Consider the following 19,920-nt stretch of genomic DNA (forward strand, 5'->3'; position numbering starts at 1 on the left):
TTATCAAATATTCTCTTTTTTTTTATATTTTTTTTCATTACATATAACTATTTGAAGACTTTGACCAAATAACAAATAAATTTATATAATCTTAATTCAAATAATATTATTTAAATAACCCAAAATCATACCTGACTAAATATAAATTTCCCTTTACTATAATATATATAAAAGAAGAATTGACTAGTCTTATAGTCTCAAGACTCTCAACTCCTATTTAATGTAACAATTTAATATCTAACCTTTTGGAGCCGGTGAAAAAAAACTGAAAAGTTAATAGTCAATAGGTTTCATTTTACAAGTTTAACATCTTACTGATTCTAATAATTTCGATTAATCAATTTTTTTTTACCAGTTAAACAATTTGATTTTTAATAAAACGATAATAATTTATATTAGTTATTTTTATTTATCAGATATATAATATTTAATAATCTATATATAATATCATAATATGAAAACAAGACTTACTTAAAAAAGAATTTTGAAAAAAATATAGAATTTGCACTTTGCACTCTTAATTTTTCTAATTTAATTTAATTTAAATTTTATTTTTCACTATTTACTATAAATGTTGATTTTTTCAATTAATAAAATTAATTTAATATTTAATTTAATTTTTTTTTTAACAGTTTCCGATTAATCCATTAACTAACATAACCGATAAAACAAATACTAATATATCAGTCGTTTATCCAGTTCGTAAATAAAAGATAGGTCTTCACGAGATTGTTCAAGAGATTGAACAACCCTAATATCAACTTAAGCATAATGGATTAATTAAATGAATTTATTTGAAAACATAAATATTAATTTATAAAAAAAAAATGTAATAGATAAATAAAAAGGAACTTATATAATTACGCTGTTATATAGTGGTGGTAAATGAGAACACTGTTTGACTTTTTGTCCACCTGGTGGACAACATAAAAATATCAATATAATAATATATATACTTTCCTTTAATACCCTTATTAAAATAAATAAATATATAAATTACAGACGACGTGGCAGACGATGGAGCCCACACACTTCATCTCTTTTGAGCACGTATGGCCACGTCAGATAACTTTAAAAACCAAATACTGCCAAAAAGGCCACCCGGCCGCCGGACCCATCCCATAATTCTCAACGGTCTTTTTCTTTCATCCGGTCGTAAATTTTGTGTTTTCACTAAGGACCCGTTTGTTTTTCTTTTTTATTTATTTTAAAACGTGTTTTATTAAATACAATTATGTGTTTTATTTCAAATAATACGAATATAATTACGATAATAAATATTTCCGTTGGGGGGCGGATTCATTGTATTTTGTGGGTCCCTTTTCTTGCCAAATAAGCAGCCAACAACTTTAATCGTGTCTATCTAATAATTAATTTTTTTTCTTTTTTTCTTTTTTCTCTCTCTATAATTAAAGAACACCATAGCCATGAAAAGTCAGTCTGTCCGGAAACCGAAACAAATCACGTCTCTCTCTCTCTATATATTTCTCTCCCTATATATCTGTTCTTTTGTGTATCCATTTCTAATAAACTCTTGTGCATGTTTTATCTTCCTCCTCCTTTTTCTTCGTCTTCTACAAAGTTAACAGAAGAGCTTGAAAGAATCTCTACAATGGCGGTTGAATCACGTCATCTAGGGTTCTTTCCTTCTCATCTTCTTACTAACAACGTTAATGAAGCAAATCCAACTGCTTTTTTTAACAATGGTAATTATTTGGCTCCTCCGTTATCCGGTACCACAACTGAAACTCTTCATCCAATCTATAACAACAACTCCGTTATCGCCGATTCATTACCCGTCACATCTAGGAAACGTTCTAGGGATGATTCGGTGGTTACATTTCCGACCGGTTCTTTCAATTTTCTTGGTGAAGATTTATCTTTAAGGATTCAACATCAACAATTAGAGATTGAACAGTTCATTTCTCAACATGTAAGTTCATTTTAATCGATTTAACTTATTGGGTTTTTTGTTTTGAATGAATTAACTTATTGGGTTTTTTACATGCAGACGGAAAAAGTGAAAATGGAGATTGAAGAAAGAAGGAAGAGACATGCTAGGAGAATATTAATGGCGGTTGAACAAAGTGTGATGAAGAAAATTAGGGCAAGAGATGAAGAGATTGAGAATATGGGTAAACTAAACTGGGCTTTGGAAGAAAAAGTGAAATCTTTATACATGGAGAATCAAATATGGAGAGATCTAGCACAAACTAATGAAGCTACGGTAAATACATTAAGAAGTAATTTGGAACATGTTCTGTCTGTTGTTAGAAACGAACGTGAGAATCGCCGGCCGGTTGTTGATCGGAGACAAGACTTTGAAGATGAAGAATCTTGCTGTGGGAGCAATATCGGTGGTGGTGGTGGAGAAGAAGAAGAGGTTTCGCCGGCGATGGCGCCGGCGATTGGGAAGGATAAGAGGGTTTGCCGGAATTGTTTAAGGGAAGAGGCGTCTGTGTTACTTTTGCCGTGTAGACATCTTTGTCTTTGTAGTGTTTGTGGATCATCTGTTCATATTTGTCCTGTCTGTAAAGCTACAAAGAATGCTAGCGTCCATATTAATTTGTCTTCTTATTAGGAAGAAGAACTAATTATTATTAACCTTTTGTTATTTTATATGAGTTATAAAAAAATGAAAACTTTACTTTTACTGCAATTTTTGTTATAGTAAAAATTTAACATGGTAACTTATTGTTTTTAAGGTAATGTGTCTCCATAATGGTGTTTGTTATATGAACTTGTCAGTTTTTTAATTATTAACTCCACTAACTTATAATTTAAACCAAAAATATATATATAAAAAGTTAGTAATGAGAATGATATTGGAGTTTTTGACTTATTAGAAATATTTTTGAAAAATTGATATTTTTTATTAGAAGATAAGTATTGAGAGAAAGTAAGTAGGGTGGGGACCAGAGTTTTTGTACGGATGTGAATGCACGCGCACGAAAGGTGCGTGAAGATGAATGGGAAAGTTGAAAGTGACACGTGCAGAGTAGAAGATAGATATATTGCCGGACTCTCTCCCGCAAATGTCGCTATTCTCATCTTTCTTGTCGCTACACCCATTTTTTTAAATTTTGTTATTATTAAATATTAGTAGATTTAAGAAAAATTATACTAACTAAACTCAAACAATAATTTAAATAATAATAACTCCCTCCCAACAAATGTTTGTGTTAGTTTGATAGATTTATAAGTGGATGAATAAACTACCATTATGTAAATTTTGTGAGTAATGGAGTAATGACATTGAGTAAAAATAAAATTAAACATTTTGAGGCTTATTGTCAATAATGGTTATTAATAACTGTTGCATATAGATACAAATCTTTTGAAAAAAATATATATTGAAGGTTAAGTTACTACAATAATGGTTGCTAATAACTATAGCATATAAATATGTTTTAAAAAAAATTATGTTGAAGAGATTAAACGTAACATCTAAACTTAAAGCTTGTTTTTTTATCAAAATTTTGTATGAGTTTTTTTGGGTTATTTAAAATTTAATTAAGATAAATTATTTTAAAAAAGTCTATATAAAATTGAATGTAAAAAAATTGATATTTTAGTTGGTAATTTGATATTAATATGATGGGAGAGTTTTTAATATATTTTTTTTTTATAAAAGTCAATATTAAACAATGTTGTTGAATGAATAATTTGAAAGATTGAAAAAATAATGGTGATAAGAAGATGTATTAATGAGAATAATGATGTAGATGGAGTACCACCCATTTTTAAGACACGTCTTGTTGGTGAAAGATAATAAATATAATATATAATAAAACGTGAAGCAACCCAATTTCCGTGACCAATTATTATTTAATTAAATAAGACCTTTAATTGCTACTCCACAATCCACATGGGAGGCGCAGGTTATGGTTGATGTCATTGTTTCGGAATGGGGTGCGTGCGTTATGATGGACTTTTTATTTCTTTTTTATTTATTTATTTAATAAAATATAGATGATAGATGATGGATGATGGGATTTGGGACCCACTAAATTATGGGTCCCATTTGATTTCTGTAATTGTCTTGTCGTTTACCTTACTTGTCTCTCTCTGGTCCCACCTTAAATATTATCATTATTATATTTTAACAAATTGGTTTATTGATTTTACCTTATCTATTAGTTTTGTTTGGAGGGTAAATTACAAGTGTATTTTTCGCTCACAATATTTTTTTGTTTTGAATTTAAACATAAACATTTTACTCCATTATCAATTTTGTTTTCATATTTTAGTGTTGAATATATTTAAAAATTTTAAAAAGAAATAATTAGGAGAGTGAATTTGAAAGAGATAGGGGATGAGGGAATGAAACGTTCGAATTTGATTAGTTAAAAAAAATAATAAAATTTATCTGTCTTCTTATACGATTAATTCGATGCTACCATTACAGAAACTACCTGTATCTCACTCATAAAGTGACACCTATACACAAAAGTAAAACATTATCTCTCATTTTTTTTATTTATATATGTGACGCTTTCTTAATGGAAACATGCACTACATGTACATGTAACATCGAATTATACACAAAAATAAAGCATCACCTCCTCTTTTGTTAATTTTTTTCACTTTTTTTTTTATATTATTTTATTATTGTATATGTTTCACTTTATGAGTAGACCCGGTTAACATCAAAATAACCCTTATATATTTTTTCCAATAATTAACATGACAACATAATTTTATCTCCCAATTTTACTCTCACTTAGGGATGGCAATGGGGCGGTTCGGGGCAGGGAATGCATTTACCGTCCCCGCACCGTTTTAATTTCGAGATTTTTTTAATACCATTCCCACCTTGTTCGATTTTTTTCTGTTTCGGAAAATCCCGCGGGACACCGTTGATAATTATTTTTATTTAAAATAAAATAAAAAGTATACAATAAAATTATATAAACAAGTTATATAATATAATATATATTGTAATATATTAAAATTTTATATTATTATAAAGAAATAACCTTACTATTCTTATAAAATATAGTAAATAAATAAATATATTAATAATTTAATAAATATAATTATGTTTATGGTGTTCGGGGCAGAATCGGGGTAAAATCGGGACGGGGGACACAAATACCATCCCGTCCCATTCCCATTCGATTTCGGAAAAAAACCGTCATGAACAAGACAATTCGGTTCGATTTTCGCAAGACGATTTTAAATTACATCTTACTCCCTCAATTCTAAATATATACAAATTCTATCTTATCTTATGAATTATTTAAATAATTTAATTATAAAATTAAAAAAAAAAACTCATTATCAACTAATTAAAGGTGTGATTCGGTAATATATGTATATTAATATATATATAAAAGACAAAAATAATAGCATTTAATGACGAGGTAACAGAGGGACAGCACAAAAATAATTGAGGATTTTGAGGTTGCTGCTTTTGTCGATGCCTTTCCTGGGTCCCACTATAATATGACCCCCTCATTATTAATTATTATTTATTAATACCGATGGAAGTGGTACCCGCACATCAATCTTTGCATTAACATTTTTATTTATTTTTTATTTCAGAATATTCTAAATAATGTTATTAATATATTATTACAGGTTAAGTAGTAACCGACAAATTATTATTAATACACATGAAAATTTTCTATTATTATTTTTAAATTGACATAATTTGAGGGGATTTGGTATTAATTTCATGTGCAAGTGCAGCCCAAAGAAAGCTACTTTATTTATATTTTACAAAATACTAATTCATGTCCCATTACATATAATTAAATTGATTTTAAATGTCAAAATCGTTATAAATTATATTTTGAAATTAGTCTACCCCATTTTGAAATAACATTATCATTTATTAAATAAATTTCAGCCCCAAAGACATTTGACAAGCTTTTGGTAGGGTTGTGATTAAAATTAAAATGCCAGTTGGAAGGTAATTAAAGAAAAATTCAAAATATGTCTCAATCACATAATTAATGTCAATCTTGCCCAAACAAAGGAATAATTATTTGGCACCATTTTATAATATGCTGCCAATTGGCCCATCTCAACCAACTTTGTTCAAAAACAGTGTAATGTTGACATTTATGTATTTATTTATAAATCAAGATGCCTTGTAAGATTTGATATTATTATTTCTTTTTTGGAATCTTTCCCTCCTTTATGATTTAATTCCAAAGTATATAATTTTCAATGTTTTACATGTAATTCATACTTAAAATAATGGGTTTTAGCCTTCTTTAATCTATGTCAAGAGATTGAGATCTAGACGTTTGTATTCACAATTATTAAGTGGACATTTAGATGAAATGTAAATTAATAATAGATATTTAATAATAAAAAAAGAAAACAAAGTAAGGGTAGTTAAAGGCATATATAGATCATGTATTTGTTTTAGGTGTGTGCTTTTACTTTTATTGTAAGAAGAGACTTTTCTATTTTGAAATTTATCGTAAAAAGGGCGAAAGAGAGTAGTTATATTAGTCGTCTCCAACACATATTACCTCAAAAGGAAAAGGGTGTTATCCATTCATAAATCTCATAAGATTATGAAATTTAAAGGGAAAACACCTATTATCCATAATTCACTTTAACTTGGTGAAAATTTGTAAAGAACAATGACATATAGACTATAGTAAATCTCAATTAAATAATAACAAACAAATGGAAGGATATTATTGCTTGAATAAAGTAAGGATATAAAGATATTAATTAATTGGGTAGCTTGCAATTTTAAGTACAAATGGATTAGGGCATCCATGAAAGTGACATTGGGTAGTATAATAGTGTCTTTGGGGGTGGTCCCCCACTCATCGTACAAATCTCCAGATTTATTCGATGTAGACATCTTATTAGAAATATGCTATTATTATTTTTAGCATTCATTGGAATTAGTATCAACTCTAATTATGTTTCAATATAAACTAACACTATTTAATTAATAATAAACAAATATGTGTATAATTTAACCTTTTTTTGTGATATCTATATTTCCTTATTCCTGTCTCACCCACAATTCAAATTATTTAACTTATAAGCTAAACTTTTGATTTTGTTTATTCATAATAACATAAGAATTATTGATAAGAAAAAAATGGCAAGATAAGGGACAAATATACATGGATACACACAAGGATCCACCAATTGTATGAACCAACAATTAACACAACAAGTCTCTCCACTTGATGAAATTGCAAAGATGACAAAATCTTTTTTAGTGGCCTCAACTATGAAGGGAATAAGGCGACTTGACCCAATCATGATATCGTGACATACCCGCCGATCAAATTCATATTGAAGATCTTGATAATGGGCGATATCTTGTATTGATTAGTTAATGACAACATATGACACGAATTGCAATACTTTGGTTTGTTTTTTCACATTGGCAATGTGTGGATCCATGAAAAGGTTGTTCCTTTTATAAAAAAAAGAAGAAGAAAAGCATTTGAACAACTAAAATCCTACAATTAAGTACATGGATAGCATCAATACATATGCATGCTTAAAGTATATCGAATCCCAACCCCCTTTTGTATATCTTCTTTATTTGTGAATGTGTTTGTGTCAAACAAGCTGTCCATTTTAAAAGGTAGAAGAGGAATTAATCAATATTCCCCAGTTTTTCAGTTGGAGGTGGGGCATACAGCTGCTGTAAAGAATAGAATGGGACAGTACTAGCTACCACAAAGGCATAGGTGGAGCTAATTAAGCTACTAATGGCTATCATGTACTGTTGCAATTCATGGGGGGAGGGGCCATGATGATGGGTATTCTCAACTTTCTTCTTCCCTAGCTTGTTAAAATAAAGGTAGGGGGCACTCAGAAAACACAGACTTCATCAACCCTCAATTGTATCTTCTTCTTCTTCTTTCCTTTGTTCTCTCATCAACTTTAACTCAAATGGGTCCCCCCCCCTCATGAAACTTCTCTATTGGAGTTGGGGCCAACCCAGATAGGTTTTTTTCTAATTAACATATGGACCCAAAACCAATAGGACTTCTCTCTGTCGGTGAGGTGATGATCACATGAAGTGGTAATGTGTGTGTATAGGTTGCAAATTTCAATAAAGAAATACCTGTGTTCAAAATCTTATAGCTTTTGACTCTCACATACATTACTTTATTAATAACCATCATGCATCATGGATCTAGGCATTTCCTGCATGATCTATTCTATTCTATTCTAGATTGCTTTTACCAGTAAGTCAGTCAGTGAGTCAGTCAGTCGATTCTAATGGGAATCTAATTACTCTGATGACATTGGATTCCCATTTTCTCTCAAGCTAGTGCTTCTCTTATTAATGTTGCAGTCATCTGCTGCAATATCTACCGTTCCCACTATGATAGGCTTAAGCTTATTTGATTCTCTTTTTGGGAAAAGTATCAAGGGTCGGTCCGCAATAGAATCATCACCCAAAAAGAAGAGATGATGAGAGAATTCAAATTTCTGTTCACACACATTTTCATATCTTATCTTATATATTCTTATAGGCTTAAGTATCTGTGTGGGTATTTTTTTTTTATCTCTATGACCAGACAGGCATTATACACTTTACATATGGGGTGGATTTGGTAAGATTTGGGTAAAGAAGTGATGCTACCAAAGATATTGTCGATATTTGATGAATCCTAAAGTAAGTACCCACTTGAGGTGGTGAGAACCACTAAAAAGAAAAGAAGAAAACTGATAACCAGTAAAAAGATTGCCTTTATTCTTTCCTAAGGTTGAGACAGATATGAAGCAAAGAAATATTAATCTAATCTAATTAATTAATTAAACATCACATTCTTCTGCCTATGCTTAGGTCTCTATATCAAGGTTTAATATATAATCAATAATCCTCCACTAAAGTTGATTATGGCTGCTAACCTAAACTCCCCACTTGGGAAGTATCATTCTCTCTTTTCCTTCATTAGTGGGGACTTCCACTTAATTGCTTGAATTGTCGCAATAGTTTGTTCCCCTGTTGTCTAGATTAGGCACCACTCAAAAGCCAACCACCAAAAATCATTCCCATGTTGTTTGGTTGAGTGGACCAAGAGAATAGTGGGCACACATGATAACTAAAAGAAGTGGGCATTTTATTTATTCATCTTTCCCCATTATGGTTTCCTATTGAGTTTTTTTCTTTTTCCTATAAAAAAATCAAGAAAAAGAGGATTCCAATCCAATGATCCCTATCAAAGACTAGCTAGCTAGCTAGCTGATTATGCATGTACTATGTTTTCAATCTCCCATCTTTTCTCAATTGCCCTTTTCTGAAAGGTTGCACACAACAGTAAAATTAAAGACAAAAGACTAGAGAGTTGATAATGACATGACAAAGAATCATCACTCTTATATATTATATACAATATATATATTATTGAGATGATGTTGAAGTGCATATGCTTTGTTTGCGGACAACTCAACCATATGGGTAAATTTGCAGGAAATTTCTGGCCCCCACCATTGATGATGGACCATGAAAGATTTTTCAATGGTGTTGTTCCAATACCAAGTTGCTTAATTGACTAGAATCATAAAAAATGGTCCAGCTCCCTATCATCATCATCATCATCTTATATAGCTTAGCTTAGCTTAGCTTCAGTGGGGGTAGTATACCTCAAATGGTTGCATATAAATGGAAATTTCTAGCTTTAAACTTTAATAACTACTCCCAAGTATATATACCTATCCGACAAAATTGGGCTAATCTAGATACCTCATTAACCAACCTAATTATAAATCCAATTCCTCCTTAAAATCAGCCACAAATTAATCACTTCTCCTTTTGATACATCACAACACAAAGTGGATAGTTTGAATAATTACCTGGTTAAAATGATTTATGTCTGCACAAAATGTAAAAAATAATAATAAACATTTACAGTAATTCATAATAGACTCTCTTATTTTTAAAATATCCAAAAAGATGTAATTTTTCAGAACCTCATAATAGAAGACAGTTTCACACCATAATAATAATAATAATAGTAGTAATCAGCAAGCAGGGCCCAGCCCTTGAAAGTGTCATTTAGTACAGTTGGTTTCTTTATTTTATATGAGTCCAAAAGTTTCATCTTAATTCACATATGCAAGTGTCAGAGAGAAAAGTACTGGACCAGATAGAGGGCAAGAATCATGAAGTGGCTGTTCTGTGCTCACATACAGGATAAGTGATTTTGAAGAAGACAATAATGCATGTCCCCACCAAGTCATCATGATGTAACATTTACATATCATAATGGTTTCATAGAAAAATTCAAGTTATTTGCAAGTAAATAAACAGAGAGGCATTAATGCATTATCAAATAACAATATCAAGAAAGACAATTTGCTTTTTTACCATCTTAATGATGATGGTAGTATTTGTTTTTGTTAAGTAATTCAAAGGGACATTATCCATGCTGTTGCAACTTGACTAAGGAAGTGCCCCCACAAAATGTTCAAATTCTAGTGCAAATGCAAACTAAATGATCTGAAACGTCACATTGGCCTAGCTAGATAATGTTATATGTATATAGTGTTCTTGTTGTGGCCTACATCATTCATGATCGTGCCATATTTATGAAAAGATTGTAAACCGTAGGATGTGGAAAGATCGTGTCAATAAATGCATTGGATGCATCTATATATGGGGACTACTACATCAGACAGATCCACAGCCATACATGTGGCCATTTGCATACTAATTGGTCAGCTGATGTTGCCATTTGCCTAACCTTTGTATAAGAACATTAAATTTAATATCTAACTAGGCCAATGTGACACTAAATTAATCCATTGTCTAAGCCATCAGGATTAAAACTTGGGGGAAATGATAGAAACTTATTTACTCGGATTCAATAATGCTGAAATGGCTCTTAAATGAGCTAATGACTTGATAGCATTAACAAAAACTATCTTTCTCCATGCCTGAAGCAAAATGAATTAGACAAATTAGGTGAGAAAAAACTTATTGGGCAAACAGAAATCCTAAATCCATTAGAAGCTTCAGAGTTTTGATAAAAGCAAGATATATAGATACTGAAATATTGATATCAATTAGGGAAGGAAGATGACCAACTTTGAACACAAACAATATACAAAGAAAGCTAGCTTTGAAAACTAATAAACATAAAATCAGGGATTGAGTTAGAAAACTAACTAGTATAAAATTAGGAATTTTATTTTATTCTAATCTTCTAATCCTTCAAACTTGCACAGCTGAAAGACCTAGACCAACTCCTGTGTGAGTGGGCCGAGGTCCACATCTTCAATATCTTTAACAATGCTGAAAATATTGATTTCATTTCACACTATTCTGGCATTGGATTGTGGATTGGAATGACAAACATTATCTTGAAGAGTATGGGAACACAATAATCCAATCTTATTTTTTTGTTGACTGAAACCTTAGCAATTGCATTCCTCAATAGGCTTGGGTCTTGCACAGTGCTTCCCACTTTTTCATCATTCTTTTTAGTTTATGCTGAATCATCACATTTGTCAACTCTTCATATGCAGCAAATATGCCCTTGATTGCGCACTCAAAGGAATATGTTTTCTTTTCCCTCCATATTGGTCCAACATTCCTGTTTCTTTCAATATTCATTCCTTACAAAGTTCTGCGATAAACAAGCACATATGCTCACTACTGATTAACATAAATGGATTGATTAATTGAGGTTGCAACCATTGTTTTGTATCTGTCGAATCAAATACCATGTATTTGTTGCCTAAGGAAGTAAATAGACTTAATCTGATATTTCCCACCTGCAATTTGTCAATGACATGAGTTCAAATACTCTTGTTCTAATTAAATCCTGGGCATTAGTCCTAGTTAAGGTGAAAGCAGTTTTCTCATGAAGAGATGTGAAATATAAACAAGACTGAATATTCTTCCCAAAGTACTACTTGCATCTACCAATGCCAAAACTATTATAAGCCAATCTATCTTGCTCCAAAGAGAATGAGCCAAAACTAAAAACATAGTAAAGTTCAATCTAGACGAGTACAAAATGTGGAAAACACATAGCAAAAGGCGATAACAACTTCAAAATGTGAAGATTTAATTCCTATGGCATACATAATACATCTTTTATGCCAATTGAGACTAGTAAGATGTAGGAAGAATGACATGGGAATAAAGAAACTTTCACATCTTCCATTAGTAAACAAATTGTCAATATCGAATGACCTCTTTACAATCATCTTCAGCATGAATTGTCAAGCCAAAGATAACCACAAAAACAAATGCAACTTCACAACAGTACCAGCAACAAAGTTATTGATTCTCGTTCACAATCACTAGCCAAGTTATTTTGTTCGTCTTGCAAAGGAGTATGTGGAAATTTAACAGCCAAGTAAAATAACTTGGATAAGAACACATGATGAAGGACAAAAATCTAACAATAAACAGCAACATCATAATGGCCTTTTAGGTCTAAGTACCAAGAAATAACAATGAACACATTAGTTATATCTTAAGTAAATCCCCAGGTTTGAGAACTAAGATCGATCATATCTTAATTTTCTTTTGTTTTGTATCAATTCAGCTGCCTAGATTTGCATTTGTCCGCGAATAGAATTGTTGTATAGAATCATATATAGATAGCAATTCAATTTTTTTTGTCAGGTAACCAAAAATGAACAAATGAAATAAAAAAAACATGAAAACAATAATACAAACAGATCGCCTAACACATTATCGAGTTTGAAATAAATAAATAGGATATTATACATCACCCAATAAATCTCCGATACTCCACATGAGACTCCAGATACTAACAACACCCGATAATGCAAAAAAGTATGGGAGTCTCATATTCAACTCTAATGACATTATTCAGTGTTACATTTAAACTATATTCTTTTTATTTTATGTATGATTCTTTTAACTACCTAAAGCCTCTAGAAGTGTATTTAACATCTATCATCAAAATAAGATGGATCAAATTATTCCACTACTATATACCACAGGCCCAAGTTCATCCCACAAGGTTGCATACTTGATGATGAACTCATGATCCATTTCTTGGCTTACAATTACTTCATTATCTTGATGATGATCAGTTGTAAGGAGGTCCTTCTTTTCCATCTCTATTTGGTTTTCAACTATTGGTGATGCAAACCTAATGTAACTTTGGTCGATAATATTATTGTTATCGTTTCTCAATATTCCCAACTCAACCGACTTCCTAAGTGGCCCCTCTCTCGCGAAAATGCGACAAATGGTCCAAACTTCCTGCAATATATTACATACATTAAATCAAAACAAACAATATAAGATAACAAAATAATTAACTAATTACTTACAACTTCTAGATCAATAATAATGTTATTATGATGATCATGAGTGGAAACAGGGGAAAGGCGAAACTCATGCATCATCCATTCTGTTTTGGTCCCTTTTCCTGCGATTCCGCGATAGAAAACCAAAGTCTTCTTGAGGCCTATGCACTCGTGGTTTTGGGCTGTTGAGTATATGGTTCGATCAATGCCGGTTGCCTTCCAGAAACCAGAGGGGGTCACCCTATTAGGCCTTGTGCTGTTCTTGTACTTTCTTCCTCTCTTACAGAAAAAATACATCTCTTTCATTAATTCTCCATGTATATTTGGAAGATCCCAAGGATCATAGTTGTAGACATTAAGATGTTTAATGAGTTGATCAATACTAGTTGTTATTCTTAGATCAACCTTTCTTCTAAGGTAAAATTCAACAAGCTCTTCGTCGGTTGGATGGAATCGAAAACCGGGAAGACAATTAACGTTGTTCCTTGTATTCTCGACATCGACATCAACATCGACATCGTGACAGTTGATCAAAGGCTTCATGATCGGCCGGGCAAAAAGAGTACGCAGCTAGTGTGATCACTATAAATTGTAATGTGGGGTAAGTGTTACATTTATTTATCAAATATCAACATCATATAAATTATAAAGTTGGGTGAATTAATTAATTAGTCATAGTCGTGAGGATTGACTCCAATATATATATGTTGTATTTTATTTGTTTTGTTTTATTGAATCAGTCCTTGCCATTGATTTTCTGTCCCACAAACCCCAATATCATGATTACTCAAATTTATTGTTGTTAGTTCTATTCAACTATGGTTGATTTTGATTTTTTTAAAAATATTTTGATTATTATTATTTTTTTTATTTACTATCTCATTGTATTTATTTTTAATCATCAAATAATTCAATTAATCAATTAAAATTAAATAAAAAAAATTTAAACATAAAAAGACATTACGATAACTTAATCAATTAAAAACTCAAAAAGAACTTATTCAACGAATAAAAACGGTCAACTAACCAACATAGATTTAGGTGTTTGCATTTTTAGTTTATTTGATGATCATGACTTGTTTGTGAAATTTTAGGCCATTGATAAAAAAAAATGTCATAATAATTTAGTGACATTGTTTTATATGAATTTCATGTTATGTTACCATTTTTATATTTAAACAAAATCTATCCTTATATATATATATTTAATTTGTGTTCAATATTCCACTATATGTTTAACTCACATATATACTAAAACAAACTAAAACTTAAATATTAAGATTAGTCTAATTTTACATCTATTTTAGATAGGATTAGTTGAAAAAATATCTTTCAAAAGTAACAATTGAGTTTTAGAATTTTGACTATCAATGTTATGGACTTCAAAAATGGTATTTTTATTTATATAAAACTCAATTTTAATTAAAATAATTTAATAAATTAAATAGTTATATTATTATGTAATAGTCAAAGTTACTATTATTTCTTGTTGGCTTCTAGATTTAGAATTGCTCTTTATTTAAATAGTCCATTTTTTTAGTCAATATGTGAGTCCCCGGGTGCACAAAAAGTAAACATGGATAGTAAAAAACTTATCTATGTTTGGTCGTTTATTGATTGATATTTACAAAATAACATTTATTTTAAAAGAAATATTTATTATTATTTAGATATTGACAAATAAATTATTAAAAGAAGTTTCTGTAAGATTATATATATAATATATATTATGACCTTGATGATCCAATATTCAATGCCACAAGAATTTTATAATATTTTATCTTCTTCTTACGTCAAATTGACATATGATCGTGATAAACACAATAACAATCTACATTACGTCATGTACATGACTTCTTAATGTCATGTTAATAATTTTTTTAATTTATTTAAATATTAGTTTTAGAGAAAATGAATACCATACTTTTTACATATGAATGTGTAATAAGAGGGAGCGTAGTATATTGACCAGAATAAATAAATAAATAATATGTGTTCATTGAAAATTGTGTTTGAATTTTTAAGCTTGTGATATAGTAACATCTGTTACATAAAATGTGAAGTATAAGCTATTAAATCCAGTTAAAAGATAATGTTCCTATTTTAAAACTAACATTATTTTTTATGTTACTAGAATTTTTTTATAAATGTTAAGAAATAAGAAATAAACAACTTAGGACGTTATGTATGATCGTACCTAAGACCTTAGAGCTGAAAATCAAACTTAAAATAATTGGTATCTTAATCGAGACTATTTTAATTTAAACTGAGTTTATTTAAAAAAGAAGAAGATATCTTCAATTATATTTTAAATTTTGTATATTAATACTTTAGAATATTAAAATTCTTATTAATTTAATGTGTTATTATGAATTAAAATTTTACTATTACAAACAATATACCTTTGTTTTGGTACATTTAGGCACCGTTTGAAGAAGTGGTTAACCGAGTTTTTCTATAAAAAAAACTATTGTTTGATTAAAATTAAGAAAAAAATAATTTTTTAATTTTTTTGACTAAATTATCCTTTCTCTTTATATTTTTATTTAATAATTAATTTATATAAAAAAATTAAAAATAATTTTAATATTTAAATTAATAAAATAATTGATTAGATAATTGATATGATGTTATGTTTTGAAGTAAAAACTTAAGCAATTGAGTTATTTTGATAATCCAAACAAAATCAAATATTATTTCATTTTTCTCTAATCTATCAAATCACTTAATTTATTAATCAAAATACTAAAATACTTTTTATTTTAAATTATCAATTTTATTTTATTTATGTATATATATTAATACCCCTTTACGTTATAAAAAATAATCATTACCTCATCAAAATTATCGACCATCATTATTTATTTTTTCTTTTTTAAATTATTCAAATAACTCCAATCTGAACTAGTTCTTACTTTGTCTCATTGATTAGATTACAAATATTGTGGTTCATCAACAAAAGATGAGGAATAATTTAAAAATTCATAAATTCTTAAAATAAGCATGATTAAGAATTATAATAACTATATTTAATAGATTATCGTAATTATAATAATGGACAATTTGTTTTATATAAAATTTAATATAATTATTATAATTTGGATTAAGATTGTCCAACTTATTTTTTTAGAGGAATCAGTTCAACAAAGTTAGAAATTAACTTATATGTGGGATAAGATAAATTTTAATTTTCAACTTTGTAATTATTTGGATCATTCTTTTTCTTAAATATCTATATTCTTAATTGTTGCCGATTATTTTAAAGAATCAGAACTGAAATGTACTAATACAAGCTTAATTTTTAGTTTTATTTTTATTTTGAATTCCTGTTAGTTCGGATATGCAATTACTTTGATGCAAGGAAGAGGAAGGGAACAGCTTAGGAGATTAAACATCTTGACATGTAGTTTTTGGATGATGAGGGATTTCTATGAGAAAATAGTTTTTTTTTTCTTGTATCAATAAAAATAACAAAGATTCAGTGGAACAACTTATTCTTGGTATTTTTAAAATTTTAGGATTATAATATATATATATATATATATTAGTTAAATTCTTATTATTTTAATTTTATAGTTTAGAATTTTACCAATTTATAAATTATTAATTTTGGTAATTTTATATTAAAGACAATTTATTTAAATAATTAAATTTATAACTTTGAATTATTTTTAGTGTTATTATTTAGATTAGATTTATTTTTAATTATATATATAATAACAATATTTAATTACTATTATTTTACGATAATTTTTTAAGTAAATACTGATTTTATAAATTGAAATTATAATTTGCGTATTTGTGTCTGATAATCTTGTTCTCTTAAAATAAATAAACACAATTAAATATATAACATCTTTAATATATTTATTTATTTTTTATATTTATAAGAATTTTAAGTTTACTAAAATAAATTATTTTTATATAAAAAAAAATATGATATAAACGTGCCACAAATAAATTTTTTTAAGAAAAAAATAAAATAAAATAAAATGAGACCTATGTTAAATATAGTTAGTGTCTTATGGCATATTAGGAAGATAAAACCTAAAGTTGGATTCTTAATTAAAAAAAAGAAGTTGGCTTATTTGATTTTCTCGTTGAACTCAATCCAACTCCTCCTATTCTCCATACTTCAGTTTGTGAGACTTTCATATTTGTCTTCGAGTTGGAATAGGGATGAATATACTGTGCTCTTTTTAATCTAGTTGATTCGAAAAAAATTCAAAGAATTTTCTCTCTGGGCCCAGACTTGTCGATTTTAATTTTCTTTTATATACAAAATCAACTTTTATTAAGATAATTTATTTTTTCACAAAGGTAGTCACGTTTTGTTTCAGGGTCATGCATTTCGGTCTAAAAAACGTCGGGGCTACTTACTAAAGAACAGTCACTATGATCTTGCATGACATGATCCACAAGGAGGTGGTAGTCTACATTGACGACATGATTGTGAAATCCAAAGATTGTCAGGGTCATATTCCTACTTAGACAAATTCTTGCAAAGAATTAAAAAATACCGTCTTCGGTTAAATCCAAAGAAATGTGCTTTCGGAGACACCGAAGGTAAGATGCTAGGATTTTTTATTACCCAACATGGAATAGAAATTGATCCCTCCAAAATCGAGGCAATTACGACTATGCCTACACCTCGAAATGAGAGAGAAGTCCGAGACTTCCTCGGCAAAATTCATTTCATTAGTCGGTTCATTATCTAACTGACTCTTACTTGTGATCTTTTTTTAAGTTACTGAAAAATGATCAGAAATTCCAATGAGATGAAACTTGTCAACAAACATTTGAAAAAATCAAAGACTATCTAAAATCAAAGACTATCTAAAATCACTACCAGTCCTTATGTTACTAAGGCCCGATGTTCCTTTGATTTTCTATCTCATAGTGACAAACTCGACTATGGGCAACCTATTGGCTCAAGAAAACAAGAGTAAGCTCGAAATCGTCGTCTACTACCTCAGCAAGATAATGACTGGGTACAAATTAAACTATTAGACACCCGAGAAAGTGTGTTGGACACTTGCATGGGTCACCAAAAGACTAAGACATTATATGCAAGCCCACCATATCAAGTTGGTATCCCGGTTGGATCCAATCCATTATTTATTTCAGCAAATGCTCTTGTCTCCTAGACTCACTAAATGAATGATGATGATTTCTAAATACGATATCACCTATATGGTTCATAAATCTGTTAAAGGAAGCATTGTTGCAGACTTCCTGGTAGATCAACCTATCACAGTCGAGCCTTCTTTTGAACTCGACTTTCCTAATGACACCATAATGTCTATTTCTTCAGACACGTGGAAGCTAATGTTTGATGGAGCTTCGTCCAAACATGGCTATGGAATTGGAATTCTCTTGATAGATCCCAAGGGAACATACAATCACATCTCTATTAAGTTAGTGTATTTTGTAACCAACAATGAAGTTGAGTATGAAGCATGTCTCTCAGGTCTCAAAATCGCATACGAAAGAGGAGCAACCAAACTAGACGTAGTTGTCGACTATAACCTGGTTATAACCCAGGTCAACGGAACATGGAAAGTACGAGGAAAATCTCAAACCCTATCACACTTGCCTACTCCAGTTTATCGTCAAGTTCGATCACGTGTCTTTTGTATACGCGCCTAGAAGCCAAAATTGCTTTGTCGATACTTTAGCTACGCTAACAGCTATGATCCAAATCCCTATTTGAATTAAGGTGAGACTTTTGAAAATATGGTAAAAACAAAAGCCCAACTTTGAAGTTGGAGTGGTAGCCTCCATTCAAGTGCCCATCAAACAATGGTTCGATATTCTTCAAAATTACATCGAGTATGGAGAATATCTGTCCCATTTCCGAGCTAAGGAACGAAGAGCCTTGCGCCAATATTCCACCACTATGCTTGGATAGCTAACAAGCTATACAAACAATCTTTTGATGGTCAAAATATAATCTACGTCGATGGTCTCGAAGCATGACAGATCATAGAAGAAGTACACGTAGGAGTGTGTGGTCCACACATGAATGAAGTAGCCCTTACCAAAAAAAATACTCCGTCTCGGATATTATTGGCAAAATATCGAACAAGAATGTGTCATCTATTTAAAAAACTGTCACCAATATCAGATATATGATAATCTAAAACATACTCCAACATCTTTGTTGTAAAATATGACATCATCATGGCCCTTTTCTACATGGGGCATTGATGTCATCGGGAACTATTTCTCCAAATGGGTCGAGGCAGCATCCTATAAGGTTCTGAAATCTACTCAAGTGGAAAAGTTCATCCGTGTTAACAACATCGCTAGATACAGAGAGCCTCATGCCCTTATTTTAGATAATGGAAGACACTTCTAGGGAAATGTTTTATCCTTACTCAAAGAGTTCAAGATTGAACACCATAAATCATCGCCCTATCGTCCCCAAACTAACGACGTGGTCGAAGCAGCTAACAAGAATGTGATTAGAATCATCAAGAAGATGACCGACACATACAAGAACTGCCATGAAAAGTTGTCATTTGCCTTATGGGGATACCGTATGACTACTCGAGCATCGATAGACGAAACTCCTTATTCTCTAGTACACGGTATGTATGTCGTACAACCTATCGAGATTGAAATCCCTATATTGAAGAGTCCTTTTGGAATCTCATGTTGTTGAAGAAGACTAGG

The 19,920-nt window shown here is 30.1% G+C and overlaps 1 protein-coding gene across 1 annotated transcript; it reads left to right on the top strand.

Annotated features, from left to right (window-relative positions):
- Positions 1 to 1,460: 1,460 nt before the first annotated feature.
- On the top strand, positions 1,461 to 2,653 carry LOC124921277 (probable BOI-related E3 ubiquitin-protein ligase 3). The gene is made up of 2 exons (XM_047461910.1): positions 1,461 to 1,933; positions 2,012 to 2,653. Exons 1-2 carry the CDS (start codon positions 1,541 to 1,543, stop codon positions 2,579 to 2,581), a joined length of 963 nt encoding a protein of 320 aa, XP_047317866.1. The 5' UTR covers positions 1,461 to 1,540; the 3' UTR covers positions 2,582 to 2,653.
- The last annotated feature ends 17,267 nt before the right edge of the window (positions 2,654 to 19,920 follow it).

This window comes from Impatiens glandulifera, chromosome 1 (genome assembly GCF_907164915.1).
Source record: "Impatiens glandulifera chromosome 1, dImpGla2.1, whole genome shotgun sequence".
Taxonomy (NCBI): Eukaryota; Viridiplantae; Streptophyta; class Magnoliopsida; order Ericales; family Balsaminaceae; genus Impatiens; species Impatiens glandulifera.

Bases quoted from the DNA above. Each gene is read 5' to 3' on its own strand.
- LOC124921277 (XM_047461910.1), top strand. From the start codon at position 1,541: ATGTTTTATCTTCCTCCTCCTTTTTCTTCGTCTTCTACAAAGTTAACA. The intron at 1,934-2,011 runs GTAAGTTCATTT...TTTTACATGCAG, and splicing joins AACAGTTCATTTCTCAACAT to ACGGAAAAAGTGAAAATGGA.